Raw genomic sequence first — 25,226 nt, 5'->3', positions numbered from 1 at the left:
AAGAAAGAAAGTGACCCAAGGTGAAATGAGGTATCAAAATATGCTCATCTGACAGTTATTAAATGCCTAAAACCCCTGAGCTTCCGGGGGCTGTGCCCCTTGAACCCCACCTAGGGCCCTAAGGCAGGCCCCTGCATGGATGCTCATCTGACAATTATTAGCTGCCTACGACCCCCGAGCTTCCGGGGGCCCTGCCCCCTGGACCCCACGCCAATTTGCGTCCCTCTCTTCCTGATCGTAAATACTTTAGCCCCCCCCCCCCCCACCTTCGCTTTAAAAAACGTTCCACGGGGCCTGCATGTAACATGTATGAGTGGTGGTGATACAGATTGTTTTTTCTGCCCCTCTAAGTGTTTTTGCTCATTATGCCACTGACAACACTTATAACAAGAACATCAGAAGAACTACTAAAACTCCTTAAAAAAGAGTGAAGGATGCAAGTTAATAATTTGGACCCTACCTCAATGTGAAAAACACCAAGATCATGATTGGTGGAAATTAACTACATGCAACAGAGCATGGTGGTTGATGGAGAAGAAGTTGATCAAGTGGACAAGTTTATATAATGTTCTTGGGTCAATGATTGTCAAGGAGGGTGGAAGCTTGATAAATATCAAGAGACAACTGGCCATGGCTAAAACATCGGCCTCAACACTGTCAAATATCTGGAAGTACAGGAACCTCACCCATGGCCACTAAGATCCGTGTAATGAAGGCATTGTTTTTCTAAGTAGGAACTCTATGGCTGCAAGACATGGGCATTAGGAAAGGCAGACAGGGGAGCAATATCTGCCTTTGAAATGTGGTATTGGAGGAAGCTACTTGGGATATCATGAAGAGATTACATAACCAATGGACACAATTAATGTTTATAATCGGAGATAATAATAATAATAATAATATTTAATTTTTATATAGCGCTTAATACAAATGTCTCTAAGCGCTTTACAAATATACTAAGAGATCAACCGCCACTTGCTACCAGGATTGACAAGTACAAGCTACAATAGTTTGGTCACGTTAGCAGAAGATCAGGAGACAAACTTGACAAATTATCATTCAAGGTACCTTTGAAGGAACACGTAACAAAGGAAGACTCAAGCTCAGATGGAGTGACGACCTTAGGGAAATCACTAGCCACCCTCTAAATACACTCTACCGCCGGATTGCAGGAGACAGATGCCGATCGAAAGGTCTCATCAAACGGGTCACAAGGGTGAGCCATGATCTATATGACAACGACGACGACGACGAACAGTGAGACATAGTTTCTTGGAGGGCAGCAGTGACGCGGGACTCAGTTGGAAGACTCTCGACCCGTTATGACCTCTAGGTACTCTTGGATCTGTCAGACACCAAGCAAACATCATCAGGTTTTCATCCACAGTAGAGCACAACCATCAATGACTGTACAAGGTCGTTCCAGTGTCTCATGCCTGCCTGACATCTCAACTTTTGTCAAATTCTATAAGTCCGCCTTTGACATGGGAGTGCTCGTTTCCAGAATCATCAAAGAGTGCTGTTGGGACTGGTGAAAGCTCTTATGACAAAATGTCCTCGGCATTGACCTCTCTTGAACTTGCCTGCAGTCCTATTCCTCTGCAGTAAATCAACTTTTCATAGACTTTCGTACCCCAACATTTATTGACTTCTTCATGGCTGCCATGGTTTGAACTTTCTGGAAATTTTGTCATAGAATCCACCAGGTAATTTCTTTTGAAACTCATGCATCTGTCTAGTACAGATGTCAACTGCTGTATCCACATTCACTGACGTTGGAGCAATGCTGGTCTAAATAAAGCCTATCAATGGAATAATAATTTGTGCCGTAAAACCACTTCTCACCGATTTGATGAAAAATGAATTATTTCATAGCCATTTTTGTTTCTTGACATAATTATGTAGGGTAGGTGTAGGGAATTGGAGACCACCAAGCTTGAAACCCATCACTGTCTGTCCGTGTTGGCTCCAATATTGCTATAGCGCCATATGTGGCCTTTAACAACACTACTGCATTTATCCAATTCATTTCAAAGACAACAATGCGTTCTCTCTCCGAGAAAATTGGCAAAATTGACCAAGATAAGCATTTTTGATCGTAAAAATTTGCTCAGATATTAAAAAAAAAACAATTTTCACTGAATGTTGTGGTGTATGCAGATTTAGGGGTGGCTCTTAACAATCAGTTTTAAAAGGAAGTTTATGAAGTGTGCCAACCATCATAGAAAACTTATGGCCATTGTGTGTTGTGAATTGGTGTTGTAATGCACATTATGAATGGTGTCTGATCAGAAATGTGTGTAGGCAATGGGGGACACCAGGTCCAAGATGGGGGCCTACTTCCCCCCAGTTGTTCATTTCATGATGAAAGGCACTATCATGAAACATATTTGGTCGTTCGTGTCACCATTCTAATTTGAATGCATTTCATTTTAAGAAGTTGTTTCTATGCTGTAAGTTTGATCAATGTAAAAGTCACATGACCAGAACATTATTCTGAAAGTATTTAAACATAATTTAAAGCACCTTTATTAGTGTAAACAAAAAACTACAGAAATATTTTGGGCCACATTGTTTTAAAATCGTTTCAAATTTACAGTAAGTTCATTGGCTGCATGTATCTCTTTCAAAAAGTGTTTGAACTAACTATAACAATCCCATTTTCATTCAAATTGTATTTAAAATGTCTTGATTTGTAACTGTCCCTAATTACCTACACATGTAGGTAATGAGAGACCTTTGGCGATGGCGTCATTAATCATTGTTATCTTATTAATCAGTTACATCATGACCACAATTTTGTTACCAAATAAAGAGAAAAGGTTACTGAAGAGAATACAAAACTTTCTGTATGTGTAACATTGTTCATGTTTATGTAAATTATGCACATGTGCTTAAGGGTCTCCAATTCCCCACACCTACCCTATCTAAATTTGGACAAAACAACATGAAAGATGAATGCAGCACAACTGCAATTGTTGCCCCCCAAAAAAGCATTAACTCATAGCCTGCCATGAGGCTGCATGCACGCTATTGTTACGCTGCTTCTTGCATGCTAGCAAACATTCGTAATAGCAGTTATTGTTCATGCCCATTGGACTGTGCCTAGTGTTTTGCACGCGCTATTGTTAGTACCATCGCGTTAATCCGATTATCTCGTTATAAATCTGGCACTGGGGGGATTAGCCCTGTGGCAGGATAAGAGTTAAATATGATTTCAACGTGACATAGATTTAAGAAATTGGCATTTGGCTGGCACACATATTTTATTCAAATTAATATGTTTATAGAGGGCGCTATTTCAAAATATACAAATAAGCTGGTCATCTATGGCCATGCAACATCACAAAACATTTTTTTAGAGATGGTCCTAGAGAGATACAGACATTTGGCTGCCCAAAATTGTAGAAAAAAATCCTTATTATATATTTATTATTCATTTTTGAAGGAAAATCATGTACTTTGGCGGCCATTTTGTATGACGTCATATATCTTAAATTGCTCAAGGCTGACAGAGTGTCAGCTATTGGATTCTTAAAATAGAAGCTTTAGACAATCAAAATCCGTTGAAAAAAAAACTATAGACCCTAAAACAAGGTTAGGCCAATAATCTGGGTTTGGCTGCCGGACTATCTTTATGCAAAATTAATATATTTAAAGAGGGCGCTATTTCAAAATATGCAAATTAGCTTGTCATCTATGGCCGTGGAACATCACGAAACAATGTGTTAGTGATGGTCCTAGAGAAATACACACATGTGGCTGCCCAAAATTGTAGAAAAATCCTTATTATATATTAATTATTCATTTTTAGAGAAAAATCATGTACTTTGGCGGCCATTTTGTATGACGTCATATATCTTAAATTGCTCAAGGTTGACAGAGTGTCAGCAATCTGATTTGGCTGCCGGACTATAAGAAAAAAATACTCATAAGGTTCATAAGTTTTGTCGTATGTACATGATATATGGATACACACATTAAACAGATACTATACTCATACAAAAAGACAAATTCAATAAAATAATTTTGAGTTGACAGAAAAAAAAGAAAAAAAAACACATAAATAATGAAACAAAGATGTATTCATTTATCAAAAACAATATACATGTATACCAAGTGAGAAAGATTATAATTGTTTACAGGTAACAATAATGTATTATATTAATATAATTGCTTTATAATCCCATTTATTATTATTAATATTATTACTATTAATATTATCATTATTATCACCATGATTATATTGTTATAACTATTATTATGTACAGGTATAATCATTGTTATTTTATCATCATCATCAGTATCAACCACATTCAACAACATATGTTTATCACGTCCATCGGTAACAATAATTATATAATTATAGGTGAGCACCAGAACCGCTTTTCCGTGGAAAGCATTACCCATCCCTCGATCAATTACACCATGCCTGCCGTTGAAAAATGTAATAATATTTAATAGTGGGTCCTTGTATAGCGCTCATGTCGGTCAGATTTAACCCTTCTGGCGCTCCTGGGTGGAGTGTGGCAAATGTAGATCAATGTCTTGCCAAAGGACATTAGTGCGGCGGCGGGACTCGAACCGCGGACCTTGTGATCGACAGTCCGGCGACGTATCCACTCGACCACAACACCTCTACCTATTTAAGACATAAAAACATGAATCAAGAGAGCAGGCCCCCCCCCCCCCCCCCCCACCCCCTGATTATTCTTTAGGATCGATTTTTCCTATTGTACTATCCTAGTGTACTATCCTATGTTTGTCATTGTACTATCCTATTTCGAAAAAAATCTCTAAAGTTTAATGTGTGACCTATTATCTACTCGGCCTGTCTGATGATTCTATTCAGCATAGTGACTAGTGAGGTCTTCCAAATTTATTGACAACAGTGTGTACAATATAGATTATAAAACGGCTTGTTCATATTTGTATTGATTTAGGGTAATAATCAGAGCACAACACATCATACCTCTCTGTGTGAGTTGATAGTAGACGATGACATGGTGATTGCATTGCAGTCATGTGGTGAAATGTTTGACAGTGTGGAGAAGTTATCTATCTACATCTCGCATAAATCCGGGTTAGACTTCATCCAAAGGTAATGGATTTCTTTCTTTCTTTAATAGACTGATACGTGTCCATTTGTTTGCGTATATTCATATCGTCGGTGGGGTGACAAAACCTCGTTTCTCAAAAATCATGAATTTTCAGGAGAGCGAAAACAAATTCCTGTCTCAACAAATTTAGTGCTGTGACACCGTCCTTTCTTTTTAAAACTGGAATATTTATACAATTTTTAATGTCATTGTTGAAATACAGTAAAATAATTGTTTTTATATTTGAAAGTGAGTTACGAGGTTTTTGCGTTTATCTACATTGAGATACGAGTTTTTAGTTTGTATTCAAATTGAGATACGAGTTCTTACTTTCAACTCTGAATGAGTTACGAGGTTTTGGTTGAATAAGGTACGAGGATTTGAATACACTAACTTCGGTACTGTTAGGCCGTGTGTGAGTTACGAGGAAAAAGAATTACGTTTCTTATGTTACGAAGTTTTGTCAGTGCAGCTTCAAAAGGGGTTAAAGTTACGAGGTTGAAAGTAAGAAGTTGTATCTCAATTTGAATACAAACTAAAAACTCGTATCTCAATGTAGATAAACGCAAAAACCTCGTAACTCACTTTCAAATTACTAGGAAACTGCTAACGTTTAAATTTCACAAATAGGACATACGTGACATATGCATAATTCCAGCAATTAGTTTAAGGGTGTTTGTGTGGAATTTGTGAAAAAAACAGAGAAGGAGGCGTTCCATGGATTTATCAGGTGGTGCCGAAGGCCATTAGCCTATTAGGTACAAAATTATGCAAACAAATCAAAGTCTCAAAAAATTGAGATACGAGGTTTTGTCACCCCACCGACGATATGTTCATGTTATGCCCCCCCCCCCTCCCCCGTCTCTGTCTCTCTGTCTCTATAATGTGTGTGTGTCAGTGAAAAAGATATATGTAGAGAGAGAGAGAGAGAGAAAGAGAGAGATACACGAACACACGATAAATAATAACGAACACACTAATCCAGTTGCATTCTCTTCCTTATTCCCCTTTCTCTATTCAACCTATGTAGGTCCTTCTTAGCCTTCATAACATAATATTTAAATTGCCATATTGAAAGTTTTATTTAACTTTATGAATGAGATGATTTGTAAATTATATTAGTCTAGTCGTTTATGATCAAGTGGCAAGTTTATAATTTGTGCAAGATGGATATTCAATACTTGATGATTTATTTATTTTAATTAGGCAAAATTAATTGATTCAATCTTTTTCATGTAAATGGCTGTTCAGGTAGGCCAGTTTCCAGGTCATAGCCTATTGCATTGACCCTAAAATTCCCTATTTCATGTTTTGTTTCAGGATATATGTTATAAAGCACATGTGGGACCCCAACATGTCGATATCTTTGCATGTCCACTTGTTTAAATCAACTGGTATATACTTAGAGCTTCGTATTTTAGATATTCTCATTACTTTCTTTTCTCAAATATCCTACACCTTCGAACATCAATAACAAAAGCATACATGGGTTCCAAGGAGTTACAGAGCTATCCATCGTTGGCAGACCCAGTCTCATGCCTTACCCGGTCAAAGATGAGCCCAGCACAATGTTCAAGCACCTCGTGAGGGTCTTCCCTCAACTAATCAAGCTGACATTCAAAATTCCCCTGGGCAATGCAACCCTCAAACAGATCTTGGAATCACTGAGAGAGACTCGAGTCCTCAGAGAATTGAAGAGCGTAAGGTGAGGTTGTGTTTCTATTTTGTTATACCATGCCACGCATTATAATAGTCCTTTCCTACCACTAACCTATCCTCTCTCAACTGCTCTTTCACCCCAGCCCCTTTCTCTCTGTTTCTCTCTGTATCTCTTACACTCACACACAAACACACGCGCGCACACACACGCACACACACACACACACATACACATCTACTTTCTTTCTTTCTCTCTCTCTCTCTCTCTCTTTCTATTCCACTATAAACATACGGTATTTCCTGCCATGCATAAGTATTCCCACATTTTCCTCCCCTACTCTTTTCCCCAGAATCTTATCATACCAGCTCTCACTCTATCTGTCTTTGAAAAAGTGCGATGTCTTATATTTTTTCTAATGATTATCTAGATATAAAATTTATATAAGTCCGCATGATTTGGTTAATTGTGGGGCACGACAATTGCATCAGAAATGTTCAAGTAAAACAATGAACCATACACATGAGGGACACACTAGAAACTGAACAAAAAATGTTAGAGAGGAAGCTGGCAGCAAGATACATTTCAACAAAGAGAGAGGGAAAATAAATCGATTGGGAAAGGGAGTGGATAGTGATTAAGTATCCTGCAAATGGGTACTATTCAATTCAGTTCCCTTCAACATTTGCTGCCCATAGAAATCAATAGTTTGCCATTTCCATCATTCTTAATAAACTTATGTGAAATTGCGATGAAGACACAACAACGTCTAAGCAACTAGAATCACTTACAAGACTATATTTATCTCACAGATTTTTTCAGGCGAGTTGGGAGGCTAATACTGTAGGCCGGGATGAACTGCTTTCCCTCAGAGACAAAATCAACAACGAGAAAGTCTTCAGAGTAGAGGTGGAGTATAGACCGTAAGCAATATATAATATACACTCATGAAAGCTTTGGCAATGATTGGTATAATTCGAAGGCGCAGAAAGTAGATTCCATTCTGAGCCCGTAAAAAAACTATAAAAGCACGGACTGGAGTCCATGAAAAATGAATGTTGAATCTGGAAAAAGGAGAACAGCCCCTAAAGAGCCCTCGAACACCTTGGCCTGTATTTTGAAGTCGATACTTACTTTTATGGAACTGAAATTGTTATTGTCAAAAAGGAAATTGCCCTGAATAGACACTTCTCATGGGTATTGACGCAGATGTGCCTTAAAACTGCATGAATACGCAGCCAGGTTTGCGCAGAAATTCACCAAGGAATTGCCCTATACTCATATTTGTTATGCTAGTTAACATTACTTCACCAACATATTGAAAAGTTTTCATGATACCACCACAGTCTTTTACAAGAAAAAAAATCATGATTGTCGTATTGAGTTTTGAGGTTTTTCCTGTCGTTGTTTAATAAAAACCGCCTTTCTTTTCTCCTTCTGATGTACACTTTCTTACAGAGTTGACTCATACGACTACTTCGACATTTCATATTCAGACGAAGAGTCAGATGAGACACCAGAAGAGGAACTAGGCGATCTAAACCTGTCTGACTACGAGGAAGGCGGAGATTGACAAAAGGATGAAGAGCCTGGCGAAGATTCAGATTATGAAACATATAGTTGGATGAATATGGATGTCGACGCTATTAGGCTTGAGGGAGATGAAGGCTCCAATGACGATGACGAGCCTGAGGATGAAGGCAATGACTCTGATATCGAGTCTAATGAGCATTCAGTTGAAGAATCTGGAGATGATTGCGATAACGAGTCTGACGAACATTCATTTCATGAGTCAGTTGACGAGTTGGATTATGAGTCAGGTGACGAGTTGGATGATGAGTCAGGCGACGAGTTGGATGATGAGTCAGGTAATGAGTTGGATGATGAGTCAGGTGACGGGTTGGATGATGAGTCAGGTGACGGGTTTGATGATGATCCTCAGCGTGCTCCTGGCGAGTCCGATGAGTCAGGTGACGGGTTGAATGATGGGTCAGGTGACGAGTTGGATGATGAGTCAGGTGACGAGTTGGATGATGAGTCAGGTGACGAGTCGGATGATGAGTCAGGTGACGAGTTGGATGATGAGTCAGGTGACGAGTTGGATGATGAGTCAGCGTGCTCCTGGCGAATCAGATGTCATGGTAAAATGAAGAGTCTGGTGATCATTCACATGTCGAGTTTGGTGACGGGTTTTACAATAAGTTCGGTAACCCAGGTCTACTCAATGTTTACTTCTTTCTGTTCCATTTATGACAATAAATCAATCATTAATAGTAATTATTGAACCATAGGAATATTATGGGGGGGGGTTGCACTAACGTTGAAGCAATTATGTTGTTATCGTATATGATATACAAAATATTTATATGGTTAGCTGAATGAATGTAAAATGCCAATATACAGGAATTACAAATATATTCCCTTTAAGTATTGCATACAAGCATATTAAAACCGAATTTGCCGCAGCTACGGTGACGATATAAAGTGTCATGTGGACCCCCATCAGCTCGCCTATATAGGCGATGAACCGTGCTTTATTAATGCAAAATTATCATAAATATGTTTACTCCACATACGATTATGTCAATAATAAGTCAATAGCTAGTTTTAGGTCGACAACTTCCGATTTACAAGGCTTTATATTTTGAGTTTTCAGAGGGTTGTTACTCCTCCGACAGATATCTCATATAAGGGGAATAACTCGTCAAGACCGCCTTGGTCTGTTATGTTTCCCTTGGTTCCATGTATAATGGTTTGTATTTATGCTGTATTTCTGATGTATATGTGTACATACAATTAAACTTGAACTTGAACTACTACATGGTACCCATGATTCCATGTATAATGGTTTGTATCTGTGCTGTATTTCTGATGTATATGTGTACAAACAATTGAACTTGAACTTGAACTACTACATTGTACCCATGATTCCACGTATAATGGTTTGTATCTGTGCTGTATTTCTGATGTATATTTGTACATACAATTGAACTTGAACTTGAACTACTACATTGTACCCATGATTCCATGTATAATGGTTTGTATCTGTGCTGTATTTCTGATGTATATGTGTACATACAATTGAACTTGAACTTGAACTACTACATTGTACCCATGATTCCATGTATAATGGTTTGTATCTGTGCTGTATTTCTGATGTATATGTGTACATACAATTGAACTTGAACTTGAACTATTACATGGTACCCATGATTCCATGTATAATGGTTTGTATCTGTGCTGTATTTATGATGTATATGTGTGCATACAATTGAACTTGAACTTGAACTACTACATTATACCCATGATTCCATGTATAATGGTTTGTATCTGTGCTGTATTTCTGATGTATATGTGTACATACAATTGAACTCGAACTTGAACTACTATGATACCCATGATTCCATGTATAATGGTTTGTATCTGTGCTGTATTTCTGATGTATGTGTGTACATACAATTGAACTTGAACTACTACATCATACCCATGGTTCCATGTATAATGATTTTCGCCTGTGCTGTATATATGCATTTATTGAAATTTAGTTAAATTGAACTTGAACTCGAATGTTAGGTTAAGGGTTACGTACATGCATAGTGTTAGATGGAGGGTTGAAGAATTCAGTCAGTGTGGGAAATTATCGTGGAGCCATTGTTGCAGGAGCATGTGTTTCGGAACACACATGTACTACGCATATAAATCACCACGGCCCATTACTTATGAAACATCTGCAACATTTGGGAATGATGATCATTTATTATTATGTCTGTAGTAAAACAATATTGAGACAAGAAAATGTCCTCATTCCAATTTTTATACTTTTTGATACTTTTTAATACTTTTTAATACTCATTATATCATCAGTCTAGATGGAATTTGTATTGCATTTTATAGCAGTTTGTCCTATGTTACAGTTAATTGAATTCACGTATCTGTATACATTTGATTTGCCTATGACAATAATTCTCTCAGTAACAATACAGAAGGCCTCATTTTCTTCATTTTTTATCATAAAGCTTCAATCTTTTTTGAATTACTTTATTTTTAGTACTCTCGTCTGACATGCTAGCAATATTTTATATATATATATTTTTTAATCTGTTTTTGTTTGTTACTGCTTTGATGTTTTGATGTAAACATTTATTGATTTTTTTTTCTTCCCATTTGCTATGCTTTTCTTCATATGTATATATGTATTTATTGTTTTTTATATGATTGTATGTTTAATGTAAACTCACATTTTTAGTCATTGGACTTTTTGAAGAGATTGATCAAACCTAATTTGAATTGAATTGAATTGAATTAATATCACATTGGCCTCTATAATATCTTCACTGTGACTATTGCACGGTAATATTTCATATTGTTACACTAATGTGGTAAAACCATACCATTATACTGATGGTGATTTTAATGTGACCTTAACTTGGCCTGTCTCTATTGTTAAATCACTATGACATAATTGTTATCTTTTCTTTTACAGTACTACGACATTAATATGTCTTTTTTGGACATATCTGTCAATTGATGTGACTTTGCCATTATACTCATGACATACTCATGCTTTTTACTCTAATGTAGTGTTGTACTACCCTTATTTTATATTGATACAATCGGGGCATTGCGTAGGTTTTGTGTAAACAAAGTGGTTTCCTTGTCTATGTAATGCATTCTACCGGGCTGTGTTGTCTCTAATATTGTGGCGTGTTTTTTTTTCTTTCCTGTTTACTTTGGCATGCACATGTATTGCTACGTAACAGTATTTGTGTATGTCTTTAATCATATATAATTATCATGTCGTTATTCACATTTGGGATCCCGTTTTTATACATGCTTATTACTTTGTATGTTTATGGAAACAGACAGAGAATGGTCTCAATGCTAACTGTATTCAATGGGCAAATGGCTCAATAGTTCAGTTTATAATATTTCTCAATCTTTAGTAAAAATAATTATAAAAAACAGAGAGGGTTTTGAATAACGAACTGAAATATACTTACTAGTGTATCTATAGTTGTTTATTTTGCAGGTTGGTCTAATCTCTCCTTTACACTAGTACTGATAAGCTTTAAATTAATTAATTCGAACTTTTAAGTCGATGACACAGGCTTACTAGACTGTTGTTTATTTTTAGACATCCTATGTTGTCTATTTCAATCACTTAACCACTTTTATCATGTCTGATATAAGTAAACTTTAAATAATATGCGTTTCCCCAAATTATTGGGACATGATATATTCACAACCTCGTTGTTGTTGTGTGTTTTTCTTTGTTGATGCTTACCTACTACATGGAGTTGTTTTTGTACTTTAAATTTAGTTGTAATATAATGTCTCTTTGTTTAATTATTAATTTGTGTACAGTGACTTTCGATATCATAAGCAGCCGCAAAGTTATGCGATATATAAAATATATGAAATATCAGAAAATTGTTATCTCAGCAAACGTTCGCTGTTCCGTTCGACGATTTCTCATTAATTATTAAATGTGTAATGAGTTGGACAAGCGAACACAAACTTTTGTAATTTCATACTTTTTTTCAACGGCAAAAATATTTTTTTAAACACGCGAAAGAACGTATTAGCAAACTTAAAGTTATCGAAGATTGTAAATCATGGATTAAATGACGGGACATTACAACATGCAAAATATTCGTATTTCCTAAAATATTAAGTTTTTTCAGGATCTAATTTTTTTGTTACCAACTCTGTCACACAAATTATAGAAAGGGCGGAGTACTAAATTTGAAAAAAAATTGTTTAATTCACTATTCCCAATACAATCCCCATATAAAGTTTATAATTTGTACTTAAATTTCGCCGGTAATTCGATAAATGTGAAACTGGTGCCTGGCCTCCGACATTCCCCGCAGTGGAAGACAGGCGCGGATCCAGGATTTCTTAGGGGAGGGGGCCCAACTTTTTTTTTTTTTGCTCCCAAAAATTTGAAAATCGCGCCGGCCGAAAAGTCGCTCAGTGGGGGGGGGGGGGGTACAGAGCACAATTTTTTATTTTTTTTTGCTCCCGAAAATTTGAAAAATGCGCCGGTCAAAAATTCGCTCAGTGGGGGGGGAGGGGGGGTAGTGAGCACATTTTTTTCAATTTGGCCCAACCCCCAAAAAGGTAAAAATCACGTGATTTTACATGATTTTTTTCTCAAGGGGGGGGGGCGGGCCCCCCGGGCCCCCCCCCCCCCCCCCCCCCGGATCCGCCACTGGTGGAAGAACGACTCGGAGCATGGAACTTCAAAGCTAAGTGGAATGTCACGCTTCCCATTGTTACGCTATCGAACTCGCGCATGCGTTTGAATAAATAACAAGAGTTTCCATTCCTTTGCTATCGCCATTCTGTCATAATGTAGCATTAACAGCAGAATGGAAATATTTACAACAAATGAAATCACTCATAATCAATAAGCAAGAGAGAGTTACATTCATATAACTTATAAATAATAAGTAAAATGGGGAGAAATGCTGACAGCTGGAGAATAGTGATGAGATATTCAAGACGAAGACTAAAAGAAAAGTAAAAATAAAGGTGAGTGATGGGAAGGTGAATGGTAGAGGATGAAAGTAAAATGTGAAACACGAAGCAAAGTGATTGAGAGGTAGAGGACAAATGAAAAATTATTATTCAAAAATGGAAAATATGAAAGAAGTAAAAAAAAATTATCAATAACAAAGTTGGTTTAAAATGAATATATAGAGAGATACAGAGAACGAAAGAGGGCAGAGAGAGAGAGAGAGGGTGAGAGAGGAAGAGAGAGAGAGAGAGAGGATTAACGAGAAGGGAAAGAACGTAAATATAAGCATGAAGTATGAAACGTGAAGTACGAAGCATGAAGGATGATTAGATTGAGAACATGAGCTAATAAAATGTTGTGAGGTAATGTGTTCATGGAAAGACAACATTCAGATTATGACGTCGCTCCCTTTTTTTTCTAAACAACTGGCTTATATACCTGTATAAAGTTGAGTTCTGGTCACGCTATGGCATTGTAAACAAAATTCATCGGGAAAGGCAAATTATGTCTTGGTAAGTTGGTACATAATAATAATAATATAGGGGTTTGAGGTTTTGTATCATCAGAATAGTATGTGGGACTACACACTTATATACACATGTATTTCAATAAGGTATTTTAATTAATATTCGAATATTAGAGCATGTGAAGCCGAATCCTTTTCAGGAAACATTTCTACATTGAACATTACTCTTCCACGGAGGAATGAAATCGTAGAGAAAGCTCACAAGTGATTCTTTCAGTTTCGGCATATCACATCCTTTTCTTTAAAGTATCGAGATTCAGGAATGCGAAGGCATATATACAGATTTTCTGAACCGCCCCTAAATCACAGTCACGTATTTTAACTGGGGTGGAGTAAGGTTAAGGCATGAACACCTAGGTCCTTCGGGGGATAACTCCTTTGTTTATTGACTATACACACGGGGGGCATATTGTTCCCTTGAGTACCCCCTCCCCCCCCCCCCCTCCCACTCCGGCTACTCAGCCTGAACCCATATGAATACGGCTTACAGTCATGCTTCGTTGGAGTCGTTATTCAAGGGAGCAAGCTGTGTGAAATATTCAGAATAACTGTAAATGCTCATGATATACGAAATATATGATAGATAATCATCGTTAATATATAAACGATGAGAATGTGGCTATTATTACTTCTATAATAATACTGTTCTTGATTTTTTTTTTTCCGCTGGCCTCTTATGTGCCATTACACATTACGAGTGTACATACGTTTATATGACAATATGTGCAGGGGAGAACATGAAATGTAAAATGGGGGAGTATAAATAAATATATACACATAACATGTATACACCTATACGCGACTGTAATAAGTCTAATATGTACCTGAGCTTGCTATATGGGGCTTGGCTTTCTCACTGTATGTGATCCATACACAGCATCAACAAGCCTGGATTACATTTACACTCTACCGACATCAAAATAGAGATAGGATCTTATATTGTGCTTACAAACAGAGGTGATCCATCAATGCATTTCAGGTATGTTCAAGTACTAAAATATAGCTTTTATTCATCTATTTTTCACCTAATTGAGTTTGGATTTCCGTCCTAAAGCGACGAAATTTGATTCGGATTCGGGCGATCTTGCGCGATCCGCTGTATAAAATGCACCGAAGGATCAGTGTGTGAATGAACACGCAATATGTCCATCCACACACATACGCTGTGTCGCTCACCCTCGCACACAATACACCAGCGCAGATCATGAAGTTCCCAATACACACGATACGCACTGTTGGCTGTATGCTCGGCCAGTCACCTAAGAACCATATCCGGCCGTGTATATGTTATTGCTAATGCTAGACTTAAATACCAGACGCCAGTAGTAGGCCTACCGTCTAAGCATCTTGTTGGGAAATATATACTTTGATAGTCTGCGATCAGATATTATCATTTTACATACAGGCAACAGTTTTATACGGTCGTGCGTATCGTGTACATTGGGAACTTTATGATCTGTGCTGATGTATTGTGTGGGAGGGTGGGTGGTGTAATTTTTTTGAAAGAATATCTTTTTTTTGGAAGCCACATCTTAGCTCAGTTTGTACAAAAATATCAAGATCTATTGTTGTTCTCTCTGAATTGAGACTTTTTCTTTTAAGTCCATTCTCACCACTCTCTACAATATCATTACTCCCTCATATAAATTACGGTAATATTGTCTAGGGTCACACCTTTAAACTCATTTAGATAACAAATTATACATTTTACAAAAGAAAGCAATACGAATTGTCTGTGATGCTCCTAGCTTGCAATAGTCATATAAATCCTTTATTTTCAGAGTCAAATATATTACCATTTAAGGACTTCATACCTTGAATTCCCTTGTGTTCATGTAAATATTTCACGTCAAAATCTTGCCTCCTCTCTTAATCTAGAGATATCTTTGTTTTGAATTCCTCAATTCATTCTTACTATACTCACCAAAGTAATTTAATACACTTCAGGTTCGCTCTTCTGTTGCCTCAAATTCATTTAAATTTCATTTTCCTAAGTCATGAAATAAACTCCCCAACGAGATTTAAAAAAGTTCAACAATTTCCAGATTCAAATAGCTAAGCAGGGTAATCTTAACTACTTTATAATATGTTCTTGATATTCTTGTTAGCTCTTCTTCGCTCTTTGTCCTCATGTATACACGTAGAGAAATCTTTGGCTGCTTAGTGCTGCAAAAAGAGTACTCCTCTCTTTTTTTCCTTATTTATATTAATGTTCGATGGCGAATTTCCTTGTATGAGTATCGTTGATCGTTTTATGAATTTCAATTGGTGGCCCTTTTTTTATAAGCCCTGCTTTCTCCGGGTTCACCAAACCATCATTGTGTTAGATTTCTGTTAAATTTTTGAAGTATCTCATTTTGATTGTATATGTATTTTGATGGTTGAATAAATAAATGAATTAAATTGAAAAAACATTAATTTTCCTTTGGTTTATATAACAAAAATCAAATGATAGCGAACGCTTGAATTTACTTCCATTGTATTTCAATGTCAGTAATTACAATCATTTCCTTCTAGTACATTACATGACTGTGTGTATATATATATATATATATATATATATATATATAAATAAACGTACACGATACGTACACACATACGTGTGGGTGTGCATTTGTGAATGCATGTATAATATATAATATATAAATATTTAATCTGGAAGTTCCTCCGTCACCATTACAAATTACACTTTGAACCAAAAAATCTTCCAAACACTTCATTGTTCAATAGAACTCTCAATGATGCATGAATTCTTTCGACTATGGCTGATCTTCAACGAAACGGAGTTAAGTCTTTTGTCAACTCTGTTTGTTGCTACGACAGGCAGTCAGTGAAAACGAATTCGTTTAATCAAATTATGGAAATTGCAAGCATTACTTTAAGCAAACAGAAGTAATTTACTCCTAACTCATTTTTCCTGATTGAGGTGTCACATGAGAGGGCAGAGAATGAACTTTCTAGAAATTTGATTTTCTCTTGAAAATTAGATACCGTCCAAAAAATGAGTTTTTGATCCCTAATTTCTTCAAATTGATATTAATCACTCATGCGTGAAATATGCATCATATATGTTGCATCAAATGAAAGAGGAGGATCTAAGCTTTACAAATATGTGTCATTTATTAATTATAAGCGTTTGATAAACATATATTAATAGCATTAATTTGCCTATGGTGGATTAGCCTTAGGTGATGGGTTTGGTATCGAGGGTTTATGTATGTGGGTGTTATATACAAACAATACACAGCAGTGAGGGCATTAGTAAGAATTACCCACACGACGTACGGTACCTTTGAAATAGCCGAGGGTGTTTGGACTGTTTTGAAGGTACCTAGTGTGGGTAATTTTATTAATGCCCGAACAAACTGATGTTTTTTCCATTTTTTATGAGATTATGTTTTATTAGTTTTATAAAATGATGTTTAATAACATGTTTTTGACAATGACCGGTCATTACTATTGGATAATGAACGGTCATTATCCGAATTACGCGTTAGGCAAAATAAATGCCTGATCACATACTTAACCAATCATTTGATTAGGATCTACGTCATCATCTTATAAATATTGATATTGAGATATTGTATTAATATGTGAGAGATTTATTCATAGTATGATGGTGCTTTGTTTTCTCATTTGCCCCCCCCCCCCTCAATCCATTTATTGTATGTATATATATAATTTGCATATATTTTGGTGGGTTGATGTGGTGTGCGTGCGTGCGTTTGTGTGCGGTTTAAAAGTCAAATTACAATTTTATGAGCCCCCCCCCCCTCCCCCTCTTTCCCTTAAAAAAATAATAAATCAATACATTGTGGTTAATGATCAGATATCTTCTCATCAGGTTTCTTAGATTTTGATAAACTACGTCTGTCAATTAAAGCCATATTTGTGTGTTCCCTTGTCTTATAGTCCTTACAAAGCTTCTTTGATAAGACTACTAATCATTTCACAGCGATTTCTTTGAACAGAGATCTAAATTTTACTCTCCTCTCTTCCTTTCTACATTCAGTAGTAAACATGACAAACACGGGGGCTTCGGCCAACCTCCAATCAAGATTAAGCGCTCCCTACCCCTAGAACCAAAAGGTCAGAACTTCAGCACCCACGAAAAGATTCTGCTCCTTGATCTGATCTCTAAACATGGCCGTCAACTGGTGGATGAGAACGACACCTTGTCCATTTTTCGCCGCACCCGCATCTGGCGCGTTGTCTACACGGAATTCAACCAGCATCAAGAGGTCAGCCAAAGAACGGAGAAGCAGTTACGACTGCTTTGGAAGAACCTGAAGGCAAGGTGTAAGCGAGAGTTCCGCCTCAATGCTAAACAGTATAACACACCTGGGTATGTTATAACGGACCCACTTCTAAGGAAGATGAGTACTCTGGTAGGAATAGAGGGTGATCTTCTGGCTCCGGTCCTGGTCGTTAGACCTAACCACGAAACAAGGACGGTTTTCCCTCCACCATGTCAATTGCAGGTGAAGCTTAATCGAGTCAACATGGAGGCACCCATCAAGGATCTTGGTCGGCGTGTAGGATGTACGATGAGTGATTCGAACCAGGTCCATACTTCTCCTGGTCCAGGAACGGTCCAGGAACAGAGCAGGACTGGAGAGACTTCCAGTTCTACAGCCGTCCGCAAGGTAGACGAACTCGCCATCAGTCGCAGGAAGAAAGCCATACCGAGAAAAGCATCGGAAGCTGTTAAGTCAGAAGTGATCGAGATTGATGATGACATCATTAAGCTTGAAGTGAGTATGTTTGTAGATTAGTACCGGCACGACACTTAGTTACCCTACTGCTAAACGGAAATTATAGCCAGTGACAATACCTGGTGGTAATACCCCTTTTGCAGAAATCCGACAACTTGTCTCTAAACCCCAGCCCCTACATATACGCCCCCTTACCCTTCGTCCAATTTTAGTTAGGGATGTCATCAGACCAACTGGAGATAATGTTTTGCAGTATGTTCGTTTCTGGAATCCAATACAAAGACATGTCTCTTTTAGGTGCATGATTATATGATCATTTGATTAATGCATTTATTTAGCCTGGGAGTCTTCCAAGCATACTGTTTGGCAAAATACAATTCTTTACGTTATAACCCATTTACAGAAGAAAAACTATCTTGCATATATTAGAGAAAAAGTGCCATCCTTTACGTTTTCTGAAAACCCAGGTATTTTTTTCTCACCAATTATAAAACTGAATATGAGGATTCGCTTTATTACAATTTAGAAGTACATTTACATGTATCATCACACTGCTTCTATTCATTTAATTTCCACTTATCCAGGAATCTGAGGATATTTGTCGACGGTTCTATGATGACATTCGAGACAATGATTCAAATACGCAGGTACGTAGAAATTGGTTAAGTCATCCTTTTTGTGACGTACTGGTTGACCAACATCACGGGTGTCATTAATGCAAGTCTCATTAACCCTCAGAGAAGCCTGCGACACCGACAGGTCCTCCCCAATGGTTCTCTGTCTCGTGAAACCTTCGAGAAGGGCCAGAAGGCCCGGGAGACCAGGGGCCTGTTTCATAAAACTTGTTATCCATAACAACGGCTTCATTTCTATGACAAATGTGCTCTCAGCCAATCAGATGCCTTGATTTCAGTAGCTTATAACAGTAGCTTGTAACTTGTCATTGATATCAAGTTTGCTCTCAGCCAATCAGATGCCATGATTTCAGTAGCTTATAACAGTAGCTTGTAACTTGTCATTGATATCAAGTTTGCTCTCAGCCAATCAGATGCCATGATTTCAGTAGCTTATAACAGTAGCTTGTAACTTGTTATTGATATCAAGTTTGCTCTCAGCCAATCAGATGCCATGATTTCAGTAGCTTATAACAGTAGCTTGTAACTTGTTATTGATATCAAGTTTGCTCTCAGCCAATCAGATGCCATGATTTCAGTAGCTTATAACAGTAGCTTGTAACTTGTGAGTGATATTAAGTTTTATGAAACAGGGTCCAGAGCCATTGTCGTCTGTTAGGACGTGCATTGGTCTCTCAGGCTGTTTGGTCTCAATGCCCCTTGTGCAAATAAATTTCCCCATCATCCTTAATACTAGTTAGCCCAAAAGATGTGTTTTCTTCGAAAATTACAGGTTTCCTTCTTCTTCTTTTTCTTCCTTGTAAAATAAGTCGATGCCCTATTTTTGCTTTAATGGCAATACTGAGAGCTGGTAGAAATGTGCTCCATGATCTGTTTTTATGCTTTCCCATGTTCTTTCTAGATTATTTTTTTGTAGCTGCAATGAACCGTCGTCTTGACAAACACCTTTGGGCGCAGGAAACTATCTTGTCATTAGATTTGTAATTCTTAGTGGTGCAGTGGTCAGTAAACATTACTACTTCATGGCTGAAAACAGAAATGAGGATCTGGAAAATTACTATAATATAATGAGGTTGTTGTGAATCTTCTTATAATAAGATTGCGTTCGGGATTCTTTCATCATAAACGTAAATAACATGTTTAATTCCCTTTCTGTTACAGTCTAACGGCGACGGCTGGCTTGAAGACGGTCCTCCATCGGACCCGACAAGAACATATCTTCAAGACGAAGACCCCGTATGTCCTAGGGCGGAAACATCGCACGCTACCGTCGCACGCGCGGCGATCCCTCAGAACAACCTACATCACCACATGCCGATCCGCGCACGAAAACTGATCAAGATCCATAGCCAACACCAAGAGCGCCATCTATCGGATGATTATCTCAAAACTGTGGAGGATGAAGGGGGTGAAGGCGCTCTACTCCATAATCACGATCAAGGGCATGATACCGACCTGGAAGGTACAGAGACCAAAGAATGTAGCGCGCTGGAGAAGGAGATGCTGAAGATGGCAAGAAAGGAGCATGACATGAAAATGACCTCAATGTTGATGAAAAGAAAGGTTAGTGCATACTCTCCAGGGCATAAAACTTGTTATCCACAAATCTTAGATTCTATGGCAGATTTGCTCTCAGCCAATCAAATGCAACTATTTCAGTAGCTTGTAACAGTTATTGTAACTTCTCACTGAGACCAAATCTGAAAAAAAATCAGATCCCATTATTCAAAAGATACCATCCACTTGTGCCTATCCCCTCTCTCTATTCCCTGAACCAAGGCAGAGGCAAGTGCCTACCCTTTTCACACACGCGCGCACATACACGCACACAAAGAAACAATGTATTAATGAGTCAAGTTTACCAACCCCCGGCTAATATTTGGTCGTGGGAGGTCGTGGATTCGAACCCCGACCGCGTCATACCAAAAGACATTAAAGATAAAGACCAGTTTTGGTCATGCAATTGCATTGTGAAAGAAACGTTGTGGAATCGATCAGAAAAGGTTGATCATCTTGCATATAAGTATACTGCAAGGTTCTGGAATCATCAAAATGATAAGAAATTTGACCTAGTCTTCGATGACGGTAAAGTAACAATCACTGTACACAGAAAGATGTAGATGGGACTACGCACACGTGCGCGACACGTGCGTTTATCTCTCACACACCAATAGATAAACTAATTTACCAATATATCAATTAGTAGGCGGTTTCCCTTATCATCATGTATTAGTCAAAACATATTCTTTCACACGATTGGTAATCAGAGCTTCCATTTCATTTTTTGAAATTGGGGCGTTTCCAAAACTGGTCTTTACCGTTAAAAGACGGGAGTTGCTGCTACCTCGGTTGGCTTTCAACAAAAATGGATAGAGCAACGTCGACCTGGCGCTGCTCAGTGGGTGCCGGGCTCACGATCAATTGGACAAAAAGAATTTCCATTTTCGGTTTAACTTAATAAAATTTGGAGTGGACTTTAAAAGATTATTATTATTATTGTAATTATTATTATTATTATTATTATTATTATTATTATTATTATTATCATTATTATATATAAACCCTCCCCCCTCCCCTTTCTCTCTCTCTCTCTTTCTCTCTCAAAATCTAATAACTATTAATAATATTTGTCTGCCTCTTTATTGCCTCTTTTTATCTTACACCTCTGTCCATATACAGTCAAACCTGTCTACAGCGACCGCCCTAGGGAAACACAAAAGTGGTCTTTGTAGACAGGTGGTCTTTGTAGACAGGTTCCTTTAGTACATGTTTCAATGAGAAACAATTTTCAAGGGAAACAAAACATGTGCTTGTTGTAGACAGGTGGTCTTTGTAGACAGGTGGTCACTAAAGCAGGTTTGACTGTATATCTATAGCTTTGCCTTTACTATGCCTTAATCTTGCTGGGTCGTTTTATTTTGCTTGATAATATACTTTTTATCTTACATCTCTGTCCATATATATCTTGCCTTTACTCTGCCTTAATCTTGCTGGGTCGTTTTATTTTGCTTTATAATAAACATATGTATCGAAACTTAGATAATACTCTTATCTTATTTTTCAGCAAATTATGCAGATCAAACGGCGTGAACACCTAGCGAAGATGGAGAACTACAGAACGAACAAGGAGATCCTACGACTCAAGAAGCGCAAGTTGGAACTTGAGATTAGGAACGGCCTATATCTTGAAGAGGTAGAGGATGATCTCGATAGTTGACCTTGAGCTTGACATCAACAGGGACCCGTTTCACAGAGCCTTTTTTCAATGACAAATGACAAAAATCAGTGACAAATCTGCTGATAACCAATCAGAAGCAAAGATTTCAGTAGCTTATAACAAAAATTGTCATTTGTGACTGATGGCAAGTTTTGTGAAACGCCCCCAGGTGATTACACTTCCTACTTTCAGGTTTTGTTCTACCATTGGACCTGTTGTCAAAATCAACAACTCAGAAGGGCCGCACGACCAGTCGTCCATACGATGCACCCTTCATCATTTTTGGTCACACATGCTTTTACAGAGGAAGTCCACACTGATAAGTTAGTTTTAGATCCCTTCTGCACTAGTTAGGTTTAATGGGGATTAGATCTCCCTGCAAGCAGGGTCACTGACAGGTCAGGGTTATCTCATCAAATTAGCTCTCAATTAACATAAGAAAAAGAGGATCACGGGGGACCAAAAGGCACCGATTAGGCATCGTTTGCTGTATAAATGGCACAAGTAGCTATAAGAAGTGCAGTAGGGCTTTAATGAGGCAGAGAAATGAGGGAAACAAATAACTAAAAGTTTGAGCAATATCCGATTAAAATAGGAAAGTTATGAATTTTAGATGTTGTCATCAGTGAAACACAAATTGGCAACACTGTGACGTATGTTGCGAGGTAATCTCCAAATTACTCTGTACCAACAAAAAAAATCATAAACTTTCATTTTCTTAGTTATTGATAACGGAATAGATTCGTTTTATACAGGGGTTGTAGCAAGCATATTTGCATTAATCATCTTGGGGTGAATGTATGATTGTTTTGTTTTTTAGTGTAGGGTAAAGGGGCGGGGAACTCGCGAGACACTTCCCAGAGTTGTCAACTTGCGTTTAATTGATCGCACCTTCAAAATTCATAACTTTCTTATTTTTGATCGGTTTTTGCTCAACATTTCATCCAAACCACCTTGATATCACGATGGACTTCTCCTTTAACATAAAAGCAGGTTTTAATCGCACGGTGCACGCTCAGTTTGTATTGTAGATGTGAAATGCACTATTCTTTGTTCACCATAGCGCCTAGCTCAGAATCTGCCCGGTCCGTTATAATTCCCTACACACTTGATTCAAGCCGTTGAAGATGGCGTTATCAACAAACTCATAATTATGCTCTCCGCCGGGCGTCCTAATTTAATGATCACGCCATCATCGGTTGGTAGCAAGTAAGTAGGGGGAGGTAGCGTTGGTGTGGTGGAGATCAAAATTAAATAAGCCAGATTCTGGACTAAATAGCGCCTTGCACTGATTCACAACGTAACGTCAACCCGGGATAGTCTCTAGGAGCTGCTGGAAGATTTTTTTAATTTCAAGGTTCAAGGAACTGTACCTGGAAGACTACATGGCTGGAGATCAGGAACAGTCCTTGTCTTGAGGAAGTAGAGAATGATTTCGATGGTGACTAGGAGATCGAGCCCGGAAATTTGGATCAAGTTGAGTACCTGTCACGCTATAACGTTGTCAGAGGAACTGTCTGGAATAATATACCAGGTCGTAGATGGTACATGATACAAATCACCCCTAAATGTCCAGAGATCTTTTAATCATGGAGAAGTCCAACTTCCTGCATGTTAGAATAATCGTTGCCAAAGGGATGGAGGTGCTTCATGAATAGCTTTTGCTTGCCCCCTTGAAATGAATGCTTCAACCTGTGTATCACAGAATGTACCGCAGGTGCATAATTGAATAATGATTGCGTATCTTTCACAAACACACATGCAATATTATATTGTCTTGGTTGGTTTTAATAATAATAATAGTTCTTATATAGCGCTTTTCATGACCGAAGCCCCTCTCAAGGCGCTTTGCAGATATATATTATCATCCCGGTCATCGGATTCCGGCTTACCTGCACACAATGTATGCACATTCTCGACTCCCTGAGGAGCATTCCAGCGAAGCGTCATTTTTTCAAGCGCACACTTGCTAATCTAACCCCATTAGCTTTCGCATCCTACCGGGTACCAAATATAGATCAATATCTTGCCAAAGGACATTAGTTTTTACCCCACTTTCTCACCTTATAATCTTCACCTTTTCAAAAAAATATAAGCCTTGTGTTTTGTTATGATCTATCGTAATATTTGGATGTAAGTTTTTCTGGGAGTAATTGCAATCTGTAAATACAGTTCGGCTTGCACCCAATAAGATCGCGTGCTTGTATATAAACACAAAGTCAGAAAAAGTATTGGAACCAGCGGGAGTAAAACATGCCAGGCAGCGACTCTACCACCAGATCAAGATCGTTGCCTGGCAATTTACAGGGTGCTAGCCGAAGTTTCTATTCTAATGATGTTTTGTAACGAATGTAAAACTCTTTGTTGTCAATCTGTGCTGTTTATGGTTCATCATTTAGAAAACAATTGTGTTCTTCAAATAAACATGTTCATGCAGGTCTGAATGATGAAATTAAACGTAAGGTCAAATTTGCAAAGTGTTTCTAAAAATAAACTACATGTATTGACATTATTTGTCGTAGTACTCGAATGTGATGTTTTTAGTTTTGTTATATATTTCGTTACGTCTAAAACCATTACACCAAACCTCCTGGCTCAGTTTAACCCCAAACCGACTCCACACCATCTCCTTATATACCGAATCTTGGGCATTTCATTCATCATCATCAACACCATTTATTAAAGCCCCTCTGCACTAGTTTGGCCAGGGGATTAGACCTCACTGATGGTCACTGGCAGATAGCTATCTCATCAAATCGGCTCTCAATTAACATAAGAAAAAGGGGACCATGGGGACCAATGGTCACCGCTTAGGCATTGTTTACTACATAGAGGGCGCAAGTAGCTACAAGTA

The 25,226-nt window shown here is 37.8% G+C and overlaps 3 protein-coding genes across 4 annotated transcripts; all 3 read left to right on the top strand.

Annotated features, from left to right (window-relative positions):
- The first annotated feature begins 4,747 nt into the window (after window positions 1-4,747).
- LOC115924970 lies at window positions 4,748-8,720 on the top strand. Its single transcript, XM_030988024.1, has 4 exons — window positions 4,748-5,101; window positions 6,580-6,804; window positions 7,569-7,679; window positions 8,215-8,720. Exons 1-4 carry the CDS (start codon window positions 5,004-5,006, stop codon window positions 8,327-8,329), a joined length of 549 nt encoding a protein of 182 aa, XP_030843884.1. The 5' UTR covers window positions 4,748-5,003; the 3' UTR covers window positions 8,330-8,720.
- LOC105439096 (secreted acidic protein 2-like) lies at window positions 8,387-9,040 on the top strand. The gene has a single exon (XM_030988340.1). It carries the CDS (start codon window positions 8,387-8,389, stop codon window positions 9,038-9,040), a length of 654 nt encoding a protein of 217 aa, XP_030844200.1.
- A 5,595-nt stretch (window positions 9,041-14,635) lies between these two features.
- LOC100893975 lies at window positions 14,636-24,884 on the top strand. 2 transcript variants are annotated; one of them, XM_030988023.1, is made up of 6 exons: window positions 14,636-14,784; window positions 17,821-18,559; window positions 19,105-19,167; window positions 20,317-20,718; window positions 22,220-23,492; window positions 23,907-24,884. In XM_030988023.1, the coding sequence occupies exons 1-5, from the start codon at window positions 14,774-14,776 to the stop codon at window positions 22,370-22,372; spliced, it is 1,368 nt and encodes a 455-aa protein (XP_030843883.1). In that variant the 5' UTR covers window positions 14,636-14,773; the 3' UTR covers window positions 22,373-23,492; window positions 23,907-24,884. The 2 variants fall into 2 exon arrangements, with proteins under 2 accessions (XP_030843883.1, XP_030843882.1); XM_030988022.1 differs by having other exon boundaries at window positions 17,818-18,559.
- The last annotated feature ends 342 nt before the right edge of the window (window positions 24,885-25,226 follow it).

Source organism: Strongylocentrotus purpuratus, unplaced genomic scaffold (assembly GCF_000002235.5).
Source record: "Strongylocentrotus purpuratus isolate Spur 01 unplaced genomic scaffold, Spur_5.0 spur5_scaffold_17, whole genome shotgun sequence".
In the NCBI taxonomy this organism is placed as follows: Eukaryota; Metazoa; Echinodermata; class Echinoidea; order Camarodonta; family Strongylocentrotidae; genus Strongylocentrotus; species Strongylocentrotus purpuratus.
The sequence above is the reverse complement of the archived record's forward strand: the minus strand, read 5'-3'. Positions and strand labels throughout refer to the sequence as shown.

What these genes read in the sequence shown, in the direction of transcription:
- LOC100893975 (XM_030988022.1), top strand. An exon ending in ATGACATCATTAAGCTTGAA is followed by an intron (nt 18,560 to 19,104) that starts GTGAGTATGTTT and finishes CCACTTATCCAG; the next exon opens with GAATCTGAGGATATTTGTCG. An exon ending in ACAATGATTCAAATACGCAG is followed by an intron (nt 19,168 to 20,316) that starts GTACGTAGAAAT and finishes TTTCTGTTACAG; the next exon opens with TCTAACGGCGACGGCTGGCT.
- LOC105439096 (XM_030988340.1), top strand. Translation starts at nt 8,387, where the DNA reads ATGGATGTCGACGCTATTAGGCTTGAGGGAGATGAAGGCTCCAATGAC.
- LOC115924970 (XM_030988024.1), top strand. Translation starts at nt 5,004, where the DNA reads ATGGTGATTGCATTGCAGTCATGTGGTGAAATGTTTGACAGTGTGGAG. An exon ending in AGAGAATTGAAGAGCGTAAG is followed by an intron (nt 6,805 to 7,568) that starts GTGAGGTTGTGT and finishes TTTATCTCACAG; the next exon opens with ATTTTTTCAGGCGAGTTGGG. An exon ending in GTAGAGGTGGAGTATAGACC is followed by an intron (nt 7,680 to 8,214) that starts GTAAGCAATATA and finishes ACTTTCTTACAG; the next exon opens with AGTTGACTCATACGACTACT.